The following is a 20,234-nucleotide window of genomic DNA, read 5'->3' on the forward strand; positions in this document are numbered from 1 at the left end:
AAGATTAATGTAATATCAACCATGGTCAGTATGTATTTTTTTAAATTAGGCTAAGCTTAGGCCGGGGTCAGCTTGCTTATTGGTTGGAAGAATACCGATCCACCCATGATGAGATGCTTATCACTAGGATTTTGCAAGGCTCGCTCGTGGGGATTAAACCCCACGCAAGGCAATTGGTCTACGCCTCATGGGTTTCAACCATGGTCAACAATGTTAAGCCATTATCAACCAATGTAACATTAACATTAAGATTAATGTAACATTAATCATTGTTAACCATAGTTGATAATGGCAAGTCAATATCAATGTAACATTGTTAAATCAATGTAATAATAATACAGTTAATCGTTGACCATGTCAATCCTTAGTCAACCCTTTTCAACCATGGTTAATGAATTAACCCCACATACATCCGTGGGTAAACTAACACAACTACATTAATAAATGTGATTGATATTTTCCATATTTTATAAACCAATAAATTTATAAAAATAACTTTAATATATATCAACAACATTCACTGATACAATTATAATAATATATAAATAAAAATCTCCATCAACATGTTTTTATTTTTATTTTAATGAGAGAATAGCCCCACCCCATCTTGGATGGGGTTTTGGTTATGAACAAACGGGGAATCATATAACCTCCCAATAGATATGATATTCCCAATGTTTTGGAAAGCCGAGGATTTGGGCATTGCTACCTCTCAGGGCCTTTGTAGAAGTATCCCTCTTTGTGTTGAGAAAGAATCCCCTAGCTTTGGCGATGACCCAGACCCCCTATTTTGAGGTATATAACTACCTCTATCACAACGAGGGGTGTTTCCTCACCATACTTACAACAATAAATTTTTATTAAATTTTTATTATGATACAATACCACGTGAATAATGTTTTGTAATTTTGAGGGTGAAATAATGTAGAAAGTAGTCCTTCAAAATTGAGGATTTTGTGGGCATGCTTTTATGAGTTCGGGTAGACTTTTTAAAGGATTCTTACCCTTAAATTTCAAGACCCCTTTCTCAAACAACATTCTTAAGGAATTGATCTACCTTATCAAATGAGGATTGTTTTCTTCTTTCTCATTTTTATATGTTGAATAGTTATCTTATATGTTGAATACTTATCTGAGTTCTTGTGATTTGGGAAACAATATTTTCTTAGTTATGTGTTTTGGAAGTAGATTGGTTTGTTGTAATTAACTTCTGGAGTTTTTGGTGTTTAGAATCAATTTGCAATAATCTCATCAGTGTGACATTTATAAAATAATTATATTTATTTTAGAAAATAATTTTGGTAAAATTCCAAATTTCTAAACTCATTTTTTCCCTCTTTTCCATTATATTGATGACTATACAAGAAATCACCACAGATAATTATGTCTTAAAAAAACAAATTTAGAAACTCAATTTTTTCCCTCTTTACCATTATATTGATGACTCTGCAAGAAATTGCGAGAGATAATTATATCTAACAAAAAACAGGTTTACAAAAAGCAAGTTTCGCTTGTTTATCACTTTATGGTCTATGCAAGCAATAAGCAGCCTTGCTGGTTTCGTTTGTTTTATTACTTGACCATCTATAAGGTTGCCCCTTATGCTTTGGTCACACCAGATTCACTGCAAAAGGAGTACGAACGTTATGCTTTCCATCGCTCCAAACGAGCGTACCGAAAACATATCCTTTGGTGGCAAGCTTGGTTGGTGTAAAAACTACGTCGAAAGATAGCTTCTTGGAAGTTTGAGAGAATTGAAGAATTTGTGGAGAGACCTTCATACTCAGACCCGAAGGTGCACCGATGGTAACCTTGTAAGTGGGTGAGAGATCAGGACTGATGTTTGTGACGCTTCTGCTTACAATTGTGCTCCCATTCACAACATTTAACTTGGAAATGGCTATACTTGGATAGTTCATGTTACTGATCAGATCCACCTTTGCGCCGGACGGACACCTATAGGTTTTATTTGCAGCGATGAGCTTGATATTCTCGGAGTCTAGACCGTAATTACATAGAAAGTGGAAGTAATCATCGATTGATGTTTCATATACAAGTCCTGGTTGCAGAGCTCCGATTGGATTTACTACTCCCGCTCCAAAATCAAATGGCGTCCCAGCGATATCTGATGCATTAGTCAAAATTTTTCCCATATTGTTCCTTACAATGGCTGCCATATACATTAGAGTGCAGATGTTAGAAAAAGAGGCAGTTGTGAAACAGGAATTTTTGTGACAGAGGACATATATGCTGACATTGAAATAATTAAATACCCATTACCAATAACATTGACTACAATCACTAGTTGAACTAATTCAATACTTGACTTCAAGGATGGCCATAAGTACTTGAAAAAAGTTGGTATAAGGGATTATGCATTTCAAGAATAAAACCTGATCATAAGTACCTGTTGTCATCAAGGCTGATCTAATAACAGAGGGGCTCCAAGTAGGATTCATAGATTTTAAAATTGCAGCAGCTCCGCTAACATGAGGAACTGCTACGGATGTTCCAGACATCATGTTAAATGCGGTAGACATCGTCTCTGAAAGAACTGTGTCTATAAACGTATTGGGAGGATACCATGCAGCAATGATGTTCAGACCTGGTGCGCTGATGTCTGGTTGCAAATATCAATTGAAGGATTCAGGTTGTGATGATCTCTCATAATTAGCTTCTGAACGTTAATTGGCCTCTACTTACCTTGAGAATGTTCTGGGTCAGCGCTCCAAGACATCTTGATGAAAATGATGCAACAACAGGAGCCGGCTTCTCATTTGCAACCACCGTTGATGGAGTAATTGTTGCAACAGGATTTCTATAATGACAAGGCTTGGAAGATTATAAATAGCCACACTGTAATTGGATGAGCCAAATGAATCGATATAAACATGTGAAAAGAGCAGGAATTGTAGGCGGACGCACCTGGTTGAGTTTATGTAAGAAAATATCTCTGTTGCAGACGATTTACTTATTGCAGTCCCTGCAAAGGTACCGTACTCAAATGCTTCATATAGCTGTAAGTCGTCCACGACAATCATGCCTACGGCTCCAGTTAGGAACTCGATTTCTGCTATCATGTATCCCCTCGATATAGCTGTCTCATTTGCAATACAAACTACAATCTTTCCTTTCGTTTTGTTTGCGTCTAAGCACTCTAGAACACAATTGCTGCACAATACCTTGCTTTGAATTTCCCCTCTTCATGATAAATATAATTATAAAATTCCTACATTGTATACTTTAATTTACCTTGCCGCTACTGGGTCAAAGGGTCGGTCACAAGACTGGGCAGGTATGCTTCCTCCGTACACAAGCGGGTGCACGGCCGATTGGCTGAGATTCGAAAAGGTGATGCCCTTACCCTAAATGCATAGTACAAATCTTTAAAGCCAAATCCCAAAATACTGGATCTACAAATCATGAGAAATGTTAACTAATTTATATGCATTTTACAACAGGTTTGTTTATAGAACTAATCCACATCTGTTTCATCATCAGAATTGTTTTGCTAATTCGAGACAAAACTGCATTTTATTGCCCCTTTAGTCGACTTCTTTGTTCGACTATTAGGAACAGGCATGAAATTATCACTATAATGTTGAAATATAATTTCAACTGCAGCTTTATTTTTATTTGCGATGCGATCCATCGCATATCGCAAATCGCAAACTCACCTTGTCACCCTCCGCTTTGTTCACTTGATTTCTCCGATTGCGATGGTGCGATGCAATCCGATCGCATATCGCAGATCGCACCATATGTGTGTGCTCCAATTTTGTGTTCCGACCAAATGGGATTTTGCGATGCGATCTAATTAAAGTCAATGGGTGAAGTATAGGCCAGCATTAAATGAAATTTTACGTGAAGTAAAAGTTTTTACTTACCGCCAGTGAATGTCAGTAAAACAGTAAATGCTATTTACTGTGGGTTGGTAAGTTTTGGTGAAGTTTTTAATTTTATTTCAGCGGGAGTATGGGCACAAGTAAAAGCTGGTAAAATCATTTAATTTTATTGTTTTTTATTTTACGGAAGCATGGCCAGTGAAAACGTGAAGTAATTTCCTTTTTGTTGTCATATATATATATATATATATATGTAATGTTTTTTATGATGAGCGTGAAGAGGGGAGATGCAGCAGCGCCCAAGTAATAGAATTGTAATACACAGCAGTGTAATTTGTATTGTAATGCACAACGGTGCGAAGAAGTGAAAATATAGAACGCAGCAGCACGTGAATGAAAAAGAAAGGCATCAGCAACAAAATAGAATATACAGCAGACACAGTAGTCTGAGTCTTTTGTTTTTGTAAATCCCTCTGAGAGAGAGGAAGAATTTTGTAACAGCAGTTTTTATTAATGAATAGAAATCTGTGGTGTGTGAAAACTCTGTCAGCTGCAAATAATTTTTTTTTTGGTTTCCGCTGTGTTAAAGATCCTGTGGAGGAAACAGAGCATTGTTCTCTGTGTTCTGTGATTTTGTTTTTGGGATTTTGACAGAAAAATCCCCAACAGTGGTATCAGAGCTAGTCTAGGCTCTTTGAAGGTGTCAAAGAAGCTGAAGGAAGGATTCTTATTGCAGCAACTTCTCCAGCAGTGTGAAGACTCAGGCAAAAGAATCCAAGGTATTTCTCAAGTTTTCTTTGTGTTGCTGTTGAAGACAGTCTGTTATTTTAAATACACAGTGAAGTATTTGAAGCATAGTTAAGAGTGCAAAAATGGCTGGCACCAGCACCAACAATAGCATGGGTATGCAACTCCCATTATTTGATGGTAAAAGCTATGACTATTGGGCAATAACAATGAAAGCCTTGTTTGCTTCCCAAGACTTATGGGAAATAGTTGAGGATGGTTTTGAACAACCAGCAGATGAAAATGAGTTTAATGCATTAACTCAGGGAGAGAAGGATCTGTTAAAGAGCCACAAGAAGAAGAACTCAAAAGCCCTCTTCTTCTTGTATCAGACAGTGCATGGAAGCGTGTTTCCAAGGTTAGCAGCAGCTAAGACATCCAAAGATGCATGGCAAACTCTCAAGATAGCCTATCAAGGCATGGAGAAAGTGAAGACAACAAAACTACAGTTGCTGAGGAAATATTTTGAGAATATGAACATGAAGGAGTCAGACAATATTGACTCATTCTTCACTCAAGTAATTGGCCTGGTCACACAAATAAGATCTCATGGAGAGATACTTGAAGAAAGGAGGATTGTGGAGAAACTATTGAGGTGCCTACCCTCAAGGTTCCATGTGATTGTCACCACCATAGAAGAGACAAAGGATCTCTCAAACTTTTCAGTTGATGAGCTTCATGCATCACTGATCACACATGAGCAGAGATTGAGTAGAAATGAAAAATCATCTCTAGAGCAAGCCTTCAAGACCCAGATGTCCTTTGGAAGAGGAAGAGGTCAAGGCAGAGAAAATAAGAGAGGAAGAGGCAGAAGCCAGAACACATGCGGAAGGAACAGTCCAGCGAATGCTCAAGGAAGAGGCAGCGATCCAAATCAGGACCAAGGTCAAGGCAGCAGCCAACAAGGAGGACAACATCATGCTCAAGGACAAAGGTATGAAAAATCCAATGTCCAATGTTATTATTGTAAAAAATATGGGCATTATGCCAGTGAATGTAGGAAGAAGCAGCATGATGTGAATAATAGATCTAATGCAAATATTACTAGAGAAAATGTCAGCCAAGATAATGTGTTATTAGCTTGTAACATGGCTGAAACAAACAGTGAAGACATATGGTTTCTAGACTCCGGTTGCAGCAACCATATGGCAGGAAACATAGCTTTGTTTTCTGCTTTAGATCAAAGTGTGAAGTCACAAGTCACACTTGGGACTGATAGCAAAATTTCTGTTATGGGTAAAGGAGAAGTTAAAATATTTACAAAGCAAGGTGAAAGGAAAACCATAACAGATGTCTATTATGTTCCTGGAATGAGATGTAACCTCTTGAGTATTGGACAGCTTGTTCAAAAGGGTTACGATGTTTTCTTTGACAATGATGTATGCACCATCATGGATATTCCACCCAGCAAGCGATACATTGCTGAAGTGAGGATGACGAGGAACATAATGTTCCCTCTCAGAATAAGGGCAGATTTGAAAAACAAAGATGCAATGGCAGCAGTTACCCAAGAGGCTCTCCAAAGTGTGCCAAAGGATGAAAATTGGTTGTGGCATTTGAGATTTGGACACCTCAACTTTGGAGGCCTTAACTTGTTGAGCAGAAAAGGAATGGTAAGAGGATTACCATTGATAGAGAAACTGGACAGCCTTTGTGAAGGCTGCATATTGGGAAAACAACACAAAGAAAGTTTTCCAAGCGGGAAAAGCATAAGGGCAAAGGCACCTTTAGAAATTGTCCACTCAGATTTATGTGGACCAATGCAAACCCCATCTTTAGCAGGCAGTCAATACTTTCTAACATTTATTGATGATTTTACAAGAAAGACTTGGGTTTATTTCTTGAAGAACAAATCGGAAGTGTTTAAAAAATTCCGAAATTTCAAAGCACTTGTGGAAAATCAAAGTGGGCTGCGCATCAAAGTTTTGAGAACAGACAGAGGAGGTGAATATATCTCCAAAGAATTTTTATGTTTTTGTAGAGAAAATGGAATACACAAACAATTTACAACTAGGTACACCCCACAGCAAAATGGAGTTGCTGAGAGGAAGAACAGAACCATTATGGATATGGCGAGGAGCATGTTGAAGGCAAAGCATTTGCCATATGATTATTGGGCTGAAGCTGTAAATTGTGCTGTATATATCTTGAATAGGTGTCCTACAAAAGTTGTGATGAACAAAGTGCCGGAAGAAGCATGGAGTGGGAGAAAGCAAGGAGTCACCCACATGAAAGTTTTTGGATGTGTGGCTTATGCACACATTCCAGATCAGCTAAGGAGGAAGTTGGACAGCAAAGGGGAGAAATGTATCTTCATCGGATACAGTGAGGAATCCAAAGCTTACAGGTTGTATATCCCATCCACCAAGAAGTTCTTTGTGAGCCGAGATGTTCAGTTCATTGAGGAGGAAGCTTGGGATGGAAGCATAAAGAAAACAATGAATGTTAAAAACTATTTGTCTCATGATGAAGATGATGAAGAGGTGGCTGAAATGCATCCCCAAACAGCGGCGCCAACACAAGGACAGCAAGGAACACCCTTGAGGAGAAATGAGAGTGCTTCTCCAAGCACACCACAAGGAGGAAATTCAAGTGCATCCTCAAGCACTTGCACACCGAATGAACGAGGTAAGAAGTTCAGAAATTTAAGTGACATTTATAATGAAGGAATGAATTCCTTATTTGCCTTGTATTGTCATGTTGAGGATCCTATTCATTTCGAAGATGCTATTAAAGATAAGAAATGGATAGAAGCTATGGATGAGGAGATTAATGCCATAGAAAGAAACAAGACATGGGATTTGGTTGAGCTACCAAAAGGTAAAGAAGTCATTGGAGTCAAATGGGTCTATAAGACCAAGTGCAATGCTGAAGGCAAAATTGAAAGACACAAGGCAAGGCTTGTTGTCAAGGGATACAAGCAGCAGTATGGGAGAGATTATGAGGAGACTTTCGCACCGGTTGCAAGAATGGAAACCGTGAGAGCAGTGCTGTCCATAGCAGCACAAAACAAATGGAAAGTCTACCAAATGGATGTGAAGTTGGCATTCCTAAATGGAGTGTTAAAGGAAGAGGTTTACATTGAACAACCTCTAGGCTATGAGAAGAAAGGCCAAGAGCACAAAGTGTGCAGATTGAAGAAAGCTCTTTATGGGTTGAAGCAAGCGCCAAGAGCATGGTACAGTAGGATAGATTCCTATCTACTGGAAAATGAATTTGACAAATGTGAGGGAGAACCCACAGTCTACATCAAAGAAAATGATGGCAAGATTTTAATTGTTGTCTTGTATGTTGATGATGTTATTTTTACAGGTAATGATGACTACCTCATTGAAAACTTCAAATTAGTCATGAAAGAGGAATTTGAGATGACTGACATGGGTTTGCTGAGATACTTCTTAGGAATAGAAGTAGATCAAAATGAAAATGGAATTTTCATCTCTGAAGCAAGATATGTAAATGAAGTGTTGAACAGATTTAATATGCAAGAGTGCAAAGCAACAATCACTCCCACAGTAATGGGATTAAAACTCAGCAAAGAGGACAGCAGCAAGGATTTTGATCCTAGCTTGTATAAGAGCATAGTTGGCAGCCTTATGTATTTAACTGCAACTAGGCCTGACATAATGTTTGCTGTTAGTTTGATTTCCAGATTCATGGAGAGGCCAAAAGAGGCACATTGGCAGGCAGCAAAAAGAATTTTAAGGTATGTCAAAGGTACCAAGAGGTTTGGAATTTTATATAACATCTCAGAACATTCAGATTTAATTGGATACACAGATAGCGATTGGGCTGGAAGTGTGGATGATCGGAAAAGCACATCCGGTTATGTTTTTCACATGGGTTCAGGAGCCATTTCATGGGCTTCCAAGAAACAACCAATCGTGGCGTTGTCTACAGCAGAAGCAGAGTACGTGGCAGCTATAGCAGCAACATGTCAAGCAGTTTGGATGAGAAGAATGTTGAGGAGCTTAGGCCAAGAGCAGGCAAAAGCAACAGTTATTTTTTGTGACAATAGCTCAGCTATTGCGTTGTCCAAGAATTCTGTGTTTCACAAACGAACGAAACACATTGATACAAGATTTCACTACATCAGAGAATTGGTGAACAATGGAGAAATTGTTCTACAACATTGCAGGACTCAGGAACAGGTAGCAGACATCTTGACAAAGCCACTGGATCAGAAGAGCTTTGAATTTTTGAGGAAATGTTTGGGTATGATAAATAACCCAGCAGTTGAAATTAAAGGGGAGTGTTGAAATATAATTTCAACTGCAGCTTTATTTTTATTTGCGATGCGATCCATCGCATATCGCAAATCGCAAACTCACCTTGTCACCCTCCGCTTTGTTCACTTGATTTCTCCAATTGCGATGGTGCGATGCAATCCGATCGCACCATATGTGTGTGCTCCAATTTTGTGTTCCGACCAAATGGGATTTTGTGATGCGATCTAATTAAAGTCAATGGGTGAAGTACAGGCCAGCATTAAATGAAATTTTACGTGAAGTAAAAGTTTTTACTTACCGCCAGTAAATGTCAGTAAAACAGTAAATGCTATTTACTGTGGGTTGGTAAGTTTTGGTGAAGTTTTTAATTTTATTTCAGCGGGAGTATGGGCACAAGTAAAAGCTAGTATGGGCACAAGTAAAAGCTGGTAAAATCATTTAATTTTATTGTTTTTTATTTTACGGCAGCTTGGCAAGTGAAAACGTAAGTAATTTCCTTTTTGTTGTCATATATATATATATATATATATATATATATATATATATGTAATGTTTTTTATGATGAGCGTGAAGAGGGGAGATGCAGCAGTGCCCAAGTAATAGAATTGTAATACACAGCAGTGTAATTTGTATTGTAATGCACAGCAGTGTGAAGAAGTGAAAATATAGAACGCAGCAGCACGTGAATGAAAAAGAAAGGCATCAGCAGCAAAATAGAATATACAACAGACACAGCAGTCTGAGTCTTTTGTTTTTGTAAATCCCTCTGAGAGAGAGGAAGAATTTTGTAACAGCAGTTTTTATTAATGAATAGAAATCTGTGGTGTGTGAAAACTCTGTCAGCTGCAAATAATTTTTTTTTGGTTTCCGTTGTGTTAAAGATCCTGTGGAGGAAACAGAGAATTGTTCTCTGTGTTCTGTGATTTTGTTTTTGGGATTTTGACAGAAAAATCCCCAACATATAAGAACAGGGCATGCTCTTGAATGGCAGAATCTATTAGTAAAGTTGTGAAGAAATGAAATTATTAAATGTTGTGTAGAGTGAAAAAACATTATACTATTGTGTTTGTTTTCCCTCGTTCTCACCTGAATAATCTTACCGTTGCCTAACACAACGTTTGACTGGAAATCCCGGTCGATTGAGGTCGCTCCAACTGTAATAATCCATGGTGCAGCATTAACCACTGTTTGGGAATCCGGTCCCTCGTTTCCTGCAGAGGATATAACCAGAATTCCTTTCTGAGTAGCATGAAATGCTCCTATAGCAATTGCATCATTCATAAAATCGGCCTGATTACTGGATGGAAATCCAATTGAGATGGATACAATATCCACTCCATCTTTAACTGCATCGTCAAAGGCAGCTAAAATCTGCACACCAGGGCACCCATAGTCCAGCCCACAAACCCTATACATGGCAATTCTGGTAGAGGAATTGGCCGGTCCACCTCTGGCTTTTCCCTTAGCGAGACCATTATATTTTGCATTATCCACAAAGCTGCCAGCTGCAGTGGAAGCTGTAAACGTGCCATGGCCCTGATAATCTCTTGCAGTCGCACTTGGTGGCGATATATATTTCGGTTTAATACTTGTCACCAAATCATCGTCCTCTCCACCTGAGTAATATCTTGCCCCAATTATTTTCCTGTTAAAACAATTACATTATTTTAGCTGTACTGAATCACACCAGAGTAGAAACAACGAACTTATTTCAGTTGCATAGGTCACCTGTTGCAGTTGGAGACATTGAAACCTTCTCCCTTAACGCACTTTCCCTTCCACCGCGAAGGAACAGGGCCCATACCCTTATCACTGAAGCTGGCTGCTTCCGGCCAAATGCCTTCAAGATAAAATTTTATTTTCTCACAAGTTATATGAATTTGTTTAAAAAATAATTACAAATCATTATAATAGATTTATTTAATTTCAAATCTACTCAGCTATAAAAAAAAAAAAATGCACAGGATTTAATGTCTTAAATATCTTTTCACTCTAAGATGTAAATGATTAATAAATGAAGAACCAATTTTTAATTATTAATTATAATTTAACTATTTATTTTATGTTATTATTTTTTAATTTAATGGAATAAAATCAAAATGTTATATTAATAATTATAATTATTAATTTTTTAAATATTCTTTAATTTCATGTAATTTGATTGAGTCAAAACCTTGAACAGAATATTATATTACATCCCTATCATACTGAAGTAGAGAGTGTTTTTTAGGACAAACTAAACTATAAAGTGTTTCTTAGGACAAACATATTACTCTTAACATATTTCAAAATATCATTTCCTTAAATTTAATTAGATTGGGGATTTTAGAAATTGTTTAAAATATGTTTTCAAATTTGGTTTTCTCAATTGAACGGGGAGACAAACAAGAGGGTGAAAAAAAAGAAAATTGACCCTACACAGATTCCAACCCCAATCACAATTTTCTTTGCTGAATAGGGTAAAAGAAATTAAAAAATTCAGAAATGTAGAGTGTTTGACTCATTTTTATGGTGGAAATAGATTCAGCAACATCAAGAACCCTGAGCAGCCAAAATCCTAAAGTTTGACAGCGATAACTCAGATTTTCAAAAAATTATGACAGATTTTGTCATAGTCTTACCTAAATTTCCATTATTTTCCAAACTAATTTATAGTGTTTTTAAAATACACTTTTCAGAATTGATAAATATAAAATAAGACCATCAATATCTTTATAAATTAATTTTTTATATAAATTTAAAATAAATAAACATTTTCATTATTATACTAATTCTAAAATAGTCAAATTTCAAATATTTTCCCCTAACTCTACAATCAAAACTGAACTTAACCAAATGGAGTTTCAAAAGACTAATATACCTGTATCTAGAAACCCTATTATGACATCAGCTCCAGAAGATTTTGGTTCTCTGTAAGAAGAGCCTGCCATGGCTAAGTCCTTTTCTAAGTAGTCCCATGAGTGTGTTGTATGAAGGTTTAACACTGGATCAGGGAACACTGATAATACTCCTGCTTTCCCTGCTAAATCGTGGGAATTTATATATCAGAATAGGAAAACTCATTAACAACAACACTGGTTAACGAGACGTACCAACTAATGCAGTCGCTTGTTCTTTGGATAATACTGCTGCGAATCCATTAAAGGCATAAGTATAGCTACGCACCAGAGATTGCTCTGCGTGTCTCGGACTGCAAAGGTTCAAATACCCCCCAACACAAACATATATATAAGAACAATAAAATCAATTCTGAAATTTGAAGATTTATTTCATAATTTGATACCTTTCGAGAACAGACGAAAGAACCTGCAGATGACTGGTTACTTGTTGGGGATTGTTAATGGGAAAATCCCAAAAACACATAAAAACTAAAACTCAACACACAGAGACAGTGCTCTGTTTCCTTCACTCCAGGAACTTTTGTGCATAGGGAAGCTTAAAAAAAAAATTACCGAGGAACAGGGTATTTCACCACCATAAAAACATTTCCATTCATTAAAATATATGCCTGATACATATTCATCCTCTTTGCTGAGAGGGATTCACCACAAAAATACGTTCAACAAAAAACATTTACTTTGTCTCCACATGAGAATTTACTCTGCTGGGTAAAATTCTCATTTACATTCACTGCTGTGAAAACATATTACTTACTGGTGTAAAACCTTCTTTTACATACTGCTGTAAAAACAAAATTTACACAGGCTTACAAAACAAATGCGTTCCTCTCTGTTCTTTTCTTCATGCACTGCTGTGCAAATTCTCTCTATTCTGTTTCGTTGCCCGCGAGTTCTCACATTACAAAAAAAAGTCAACACCTCACATAAAAACATATTACAACACACGACCCCTTTTCATTTTTTTGAAAACAAAATAAAAAAAAAAACAATTACATTTTACGTGCCGTAAATATTTTTAACACACTGACCAGACCATGCCTTTCTTTAAATGCACCATACCTCCGATACATATAAAAACATTAAAATTTAAATCATCTACCAATACTTCTACGGGCACATTTAATTCATTAATTATTTTACCGCGGTCAACCAATCTTCAAATCCACGTAAATATTAAATGCTGGCTCGTATGCATCTTCAGGCAATCGACGGCGGAGATTGATGAAGTAAATCGGACGGTGGAGGAGAATATCGGGAGGCATTACTTAACTGAACATTACGTCCCGATATGTCAGAGATGATGACGTATGGGGAGAGCCACGCGTCTGCACCAAATTTTATCGGAGTCAAAAATACGGAAACCACTTTTACGCAAAAGCGGTCCGATATGCATAAAATGGTTTATGGTTTTGCTGAGCGGTTTTTGGGGATGTACGGCTGCGCAGTTGGAATTATGACTTCAACACTCCCCTTTAATTTCAACTGCTGGGCATTCAGTCATACCCAGACACTTTCTCAAAAATTCAAAGCTTTTCTGATCCAATGGCTTTGTCAAGATGTCTGCAACCTGTTCTTGAGTCCTGCAATGTTCTAGGACAATTTCTCCATTGTTCACCAATTCTCTGATGTAGTGAAACCTTGTATCAATGTGTTTCGTTCTCTTATGAAACACTGAATTCTTTGACAATGCAATAGCTGAGCTATTGTCACAAAAAATCACTGTCGCTTTTGCCTGCTCTTGGCCTAAGCTTCTCAACATTCTTCTCATCCACATTGTTTGACATGCTGCTGCTGTAGCTGCCACATATTCAGCCTCTGCTGTAGACAATGCTACAATGGACTGCTTCTTAGAAGCCCATGAAATGGCTCCTGAGCCCATATGAAAAACATAACCGGAAGTGCTTTTCCGATCATCTACACTTCCAGCCCAATCACTGTCGGTGTATCCAACCAAATCTGAATGTTCTGAGACATTATATAAAATTCCAAACATTTTGGTACCTTTGACATACCTCAAAATTCTTTTTGCTGCCTGCCAATGTGCCTCCTTTGGCCTCTCCATGAATCTGGAAATTAAACTAACAGCATACATAATGTCAGGCCTAGTAGCTGTTAAATACATAAGGCTGCCAACAATACTCTTGTACAAACTAGGATCAAAATCCTTGCTGCTGTCCTCTCTACTGAGTTTTAATCCCATTACTGTGGGAGTGATCGCTGCCTTGCATTCTTGCATGTTAAATCTGTCCAATACTTGATTTACATATCTAGCTTGTGAGATAAAAATTCCTTTTTCATTTTGATCTACTTCTATGCCTAAGAAGTATCTCAACAAACCCATGTCAGTCATTTCAAATTCCTCTTTCATGACTGATTTAAAATTCTTAATGAGCTGATCATCATTACCTGTGAAAATAATATCATCAACATATAAGACAACAATCAAAATTTTACCATCTTTTTCTTTGATGTAGACAGTGGGTTCTCCTTCACACTTGTCAAATTCATTATCCAATAGATAAGAATCTATCCTGCTGTACCATGCTCTTGGCGCTTGCTTCAGCCCATAAAGAGCCTTCTTCAATTTGCACACTTTGTGCTCTTCACCTTTCTTCTCATAGCCGAGAGGCTGTTCAACATAAACCTCTTCCTTTAATACTCCATTTAGGAATGCTGACTTCACATCCATTTGGTAGACTTTCCATTTGTTTTGAGCTGCTATGGACATCACTGCTCTCACGGTTTCCTCTGCCTTGACCTCTTCCTCTTCCAAAGGACATATGGGTCTTGAAGGCTTGCTCTAGAGATGAGTTTTCATTTCTACTCAACCTCTGCTCATGTGTTATCAGCGATGCTTGTAGCTCATCAACTGAAAATTTTGAGAGATCCTTTGTCTCTTCAATGGTGGTGACTATTGCATCAAACTTTGAGGGTAAGACCCTCAATATTTTCTCCACAATCCTCCTATCTTCAAGGATTTCTCCATGAGTCCTTATCTGTGTGACCAAACCAATTACATGTGTGAAGAATGAGTCAATGTTGTCTGACTCCTTCATGCACAGATTCTCAAAATCCTTCCTCAGCAATTGTAGTTTTGTTGTCTTCACTTTCTCCATGCCTTGATAGGCTGTCTTGAGGGTTTGCCATGCTTCATTCGCTGTCTTAGCTGCTGCTAACCTTGGAAACACACTTCCATGCACTGCTTGATACAAGAAGAAAAGGGCTTTTGAATCCTTCTTCTTGCAGCTCTTCAGCAGATCCTTCTCTCCTTGAGTTAATGCATTAAACTCATTTTCATCTGCTGGTTGTTCAAAACCTTCCTCAACTATTTCCCATAAGTCTTGGGAAGCAAACAAGGCTTTCATTGTTATTGCCCAATAGTCATAGTTTTTACCATCAAATAATGGGAGCTGCATACCCATGCTATTACTGGTGCTTGTGCCAGCCATTCTTGCAGCCTCAACTATTCTTCAATTTCTTGACTGTGTATTTTAAAACAACTGACTATTTCTTCAGCAACACATAAAAAAACTTTGTGAAATACCTGAGTATTTTCTTGTCTGAGCCTTCACTCTGCTTTGAGAAGTTTTACTGTTGCAACAAACTCCTCCTTTCAGCTTCTTGAACACTTTCAAAGAGCCTAAGCCTGCTCTGATACCACTGTTGGGGATTTTTAATGGGAAAATCCCAAAAACACATAAAAACTAAAACTCAACACACAGAGACAGTGCTCTGTTTCCTTCACTCCAGGATCTTTTGTGCACAGGGAAGCTTAAAAAAAAAATTACTGAGGAACAGGGTATTTCACCACCATAAAAACATTTCCATTCATTAAAATATATGCCTGATACATATTCATCCTCTTTGCTGAGAGGGATTCACCACAAAAATACGTTCAAGAAAAAACATTTACTTTGTCTCCACATGAGAATTTACTCTGCTGGGTAAAATTCTCATTTACATTCACTGCTGTGAAAACATATTACTTACTGGTGTAAAAATTTCTTTTACATATTGCTATAAATACAAAATTTACACAGGCTTACAAAACAAATGCGTTTGTCTCTGTTCTTTTCTTCATGCACTGCTGTGCAAATTCTCTCTATTCTGTTTCGCTGCCCCCGAGTTCTCACATTACAAAAAAAAGTCAACACCTCACATAAAAACATATTACAACACACGACCCCTTTTCATTTTTTTGAAAACAAAATAAAAAAAACAATTACATTTTACATGCCGTAAATATTTTTAACACACTGACCAGACCATGCCTTTCTTTAAATGCACCATACCTCCGATACATATAAAAACATTAAAATTTAAATCATCTACCAATACTTCTACGGGCACATTTAATTCATTAATTATTTTACCGCGGTCAACCAATCTTCAAATCCACGTAAATATTAAATGTTGGCTCGTATGCATCTTTAGGCAATCGACGGCGGAGATTGATGAAGTAAATCGGACGGTGGAGGAGAATATCGGGAGGCATTACTTAACTGAACATTACGTCCCGATATGTCAGAGATGATGACGTATGGGGAGAGCCACGCGTCTGCACCAAATTTTATCGGAGTCAAAAATACGGAAACCACTTTTACGCAAAAGCGGTGCGATATGCATAAAATGGTTTATGGTTTTGCTGAGCGGTTTTTGGGGATGTACGGCTGCGCAGTTGGAATTATGACTTCAACATTACTAGCTCTTCTTTATTATTGTCGAGTAAACTCCCCATGTACACAATGTGCACCTGCATGCAGATCAGCGAAATTAGCGACATTAAAACTGAGTAATCTTGTAGCGAAAAGAGAATTAATTTGAAGAAATGAAGAGTCTGTACCTTTCCATTGTCAGCAATGGCGAGGCCGAACAACAGAGTAAAGAGAAAAAGTAATGCAAAACAAAGCTTGAACCCCGTCACTAATATTTCTCACTACTATCTACTCAATCGTAACGGTCCGTTGTAAGACTTTGGTGGAGGGCAGAGCTTTATTTAATGGAGGGAGAATGAGATCGAGCAGAGTGAGTGGTGTATGTAGTGGATCTGACGATGGCCACTTACGATTTAGATTCGTGCAAATCCTTGCAGCGCCAATGTTGAATGGACGTGCTTATCGTGTTAAAAAAAAGTCGCAATTGCATCATAAACTTGAGAATGCACGAAATGATGAGAATAAATTACACAAAAATTGCACGTTCATACTCGGGAACGCGTTTTTCACAGTGGAGTCCAGCTCTCCCGATGGGACAAATTCTCTCTTCCCGCCATTGATTTCTTTTGTGGGTTCTCAATCCTTTGTTCCTCAGCCGCTGGTTTATATTAACACGCTTACGCTCTTTACCCATGGCTGTGTGTTGTGCCTCTGTTTCGATGTGAAATTTCCGTACCGCTGGTTTAAATTTGTTCCCATGGCTGTGTACTGTGCCTTTTTTTCGGTGTAACAATTTCCGCCTTCCAGCTGCCCTACCCTTTTTTCTAAAGTTTCATCGCTGTGCGCTGTGCCTATTTTTGCTATCATTATAATATCACTTACAATTTTTCCTACATCAAAATTATTTTTAAAAAAGTAAAGAAATGTTATCATTTTATATAATAAAACCTTATGAAATTTAGGGATATATGTATTTCTTATTTATTAAAATTACATTTTAGTGATAGACATTGAAAATTAAATAAAATTACATTTTAGTGATGGACATTGAAAATTAGATGTTTTGCTTAAATACTCTTGTTATTCATAAAGATCAAACCATTCTAATTGAAATGAGATTATCATTGCTTGGATTTATGAACATCACATACCAATTTTCTGATACTCTATGTGTAAATTTTCTTCTACCGACTTTGCTTGCTTTTATTTATTGATATGGAATCCAATAGGAAGGATGATATGGGGTTCATTTGCAAGAAGGTATTCTTAAGACAAAGGAGAGAGTGAATGGTAAGTGATGTTGTTTCTATGAGGATATACTTCAAATGCATACATACTCTACCCATCTCTGGATGTGAATCTTCAAATTTTAAGAGGAAACACATGCTCTTAATCATTAGACGAACCCACTGCATACTTATCACACCCATAGGCATGTCTATTTCAAAATAGGCCTTCCACAATTTTAATTTATTTATGAGTAATTATTGGGTGGATGGTAGGGATTTAACCTCCATGAATATGTTGAAATATTCATAGTAGTAATCATAGATCAAGGGTTAAGATTTATCTCCAAGTTACCTATGATCTTTTAATTAATTTATCTCGAATTAATTAATTAAAAAAATGTCATATCAACACATGTAATATTAGGCATGTGATATTGATAATCCATGTTATTGACCAATGATATTGTAAGAAGAGTTATTTACACATTAAGATTTTTCATGGTAAAGTGGAAGTGAATCTTCGTGGTTAAGAATATTTTTACGTTCTTTATAAAATGTATATATGTTTAACTAATATATTAATTATTTTCTAATTATTAATAACAATATTTAAAATTCCCCTAGCAGTTTGGTATGTTTACCAATGAGCATTATGTCAAGGCGTTGAGTCGTTGAATAGGTCACATGTTCAATCCTAGCTTTACTCGTGCTTGGCGGGTGGACGGTTACACTTGAGGGTTATAGTTGAAGCTAATGTGTACCACTGTAGTTACCGATTCTTCCAAATAGAAAAAGTATAAAAAAATTAAAATTTAAAATAAAATTATAGTTTAGTTAATTTTTATGTTTTTTTTTTAAATTAATTTGAGCAACATTGTGATGTATAGTGAGGTAAGTTCTATATGCTTATTATGAATTTAATTTATATTCTACTCTAATTATTGCTTCATATCTATTTTAAATAAACAAAGAATCTCTTAACACACACATTATTTAAAGAATGGATAGATATATATATATATATATATATATATATATATATATATATATATATATATATATATATATATATATATATATATATATATATATATATAATCCTTGGGCAAGCCCACTCAAAGAGGCCGACCCAAACTACTCATATGACTAAGCCTAGCCCTAATGGACCCCAAGAGAATTGAATTCATACCTCATGATATAAGATAGACTTTAATCTTATTTTTATACCCGGTAAAACAAATTAACTTCTATTAAAACCAAAAATTGCTACAAAATTTTAATAATGTTTTTCAAAAAAATTATATTAAAACAAATATTTGAAAATATATTTTTTATTTTTTTATAAATAAAATTTCTAATTTTTGATTGGTTGTTGACAATTTTTTATATGGTTTAAAATACATTTATCATCAAAAAATAATTTAATGGTTATCATGTTGATCGGAACAATTGCCCCATCTTAAAAATATCACCACATCAATTTTATTCGGAGGCCGTGAATTTATGCCAGCCATGTGGAGGGGTTGTCGAATTCCCTTCGATGCGTTGTCTGCTTGCAAATGGGAGGAGGCCCAAACATCCTGGGACATTTTCTATAGTGTGGGATTCGAATCTCGTGCTTGTCAATAATAACTTGAACAAATGTCATGTTTGTGCCTCCATCATAGTCGGTAGTCGGAGGAACATGTGGAAAGAAAATTGCGATCACAGAAGAAGCGGTTAAGAACAAAGTTAACGCATGAGCGTTGAGCAGATGCCAAAACATAGAAACATATGATACTGTTGTCATCCATGCCAAAACATAGAAACCCACAATACACAAATTATTGTCGTACAGCATAACATTAAACCTATTACTTTTACAAAGGTCGTCACCAACTCTTTCTAGCCCTATGTTTATTATTTTTTTAGGCGTAGTGAAATGACTATTTTCACAAAAAAATGTATTTTAAATAACAAAAAATCTTGCAATTGTATTTCAAGATTTTAGTAAATTCTCGTGAAAAAGGTTATTTTGTCCATAAGTTAGACTACACCAATTTTTTAAGCTTCAAGGTTAAAAACACTTTTACAAAGCTCATCACCAACTATTTTTGGCGATATGATTATTATATCCCTATAATTTTAAGCTCCAAGGTTAAAAAGACTTTTACAAAGCTCATCACCAACTCTTTCTAGAGATATGATTATTATATCCCTATAATTTTAAGCTTCAAGGTTATTGCTTAATTTTTATGTGATTTAATGGTTGAAATAAGTTGATATTAAAATCTTTAAAACGTTATTTTAATTTTATTTTATAATATTTTTATACCAATCAAAAATATTAGTTTTTAATATTATATTTATATTTATAGATATATATATAAATTTTGCATAAAAAACAAGCATTAAGTAGCAGCATTGCATATTACACTTGTTTAATTCAACTCTTTTCATGTCACTTAAAAGTCCCAACCGACTCGCACTACCTATTATTGCACCACCTATTATTTCAACAATGTGTCCATATATGGATCAAAATGATAGTCTTAAAAAAAAATGAATAAAGAGATCCCTAAGCATCGGTGATTCTCTGCACTTTTATTTG

General features: G+C 36.3%; 1 protein-coding gene across 1 annotated transcript; it reads right to left on the reverse strand.

Annotated features, from left to right (window-relative positions):
* Positions 1-1,610: 1,610 nt before the first annotated feature.
* Positions 1,611-17,109, reverse strand: LOC149221127 (CO(2)-response secreted protease-like). The gene is made up of 10 exons (XM_089387330.1): positions 16,946-17,109; positions 11,953-12,050; positions 11,721-11,879; positions 10,589-10,700; positions 9,947-10,505; positions 3,253-3,365; positions 2,926-3,171; positions 2,736-2,818; positions 2,408-2,620; positions 1,611-2,170 (listed from the first exon to the last, which is right to left on the reverse strand). Exons 1-10 carry the CDS (start codon positions 17,107-17,109, stop codon positions 1,611-1,613), a joined length of 2,307 nt encoding a protein of 768 aa, XP_089243456.1.
* Between the last annotated feature and the right edge of the window lie 3,125 nt (positions 17,110-20,234).

The sequence above is a fragment of the Pinus tabuliformis genome, chromosome Q (genome assembly GCF_031772625.1).
Source record: "Pinus tabuliformis cultivar Carrire ecotype Pingquan chromosome Q, CPIR1, whole genome shotgun sequence".
Classification (NCBI taxonomy): Eukaryota; Viridiplantae; Streptophyta; class Pinopsida; order Pinales; family Pinaceae; genus Pinus; species Pinus tabuliformis.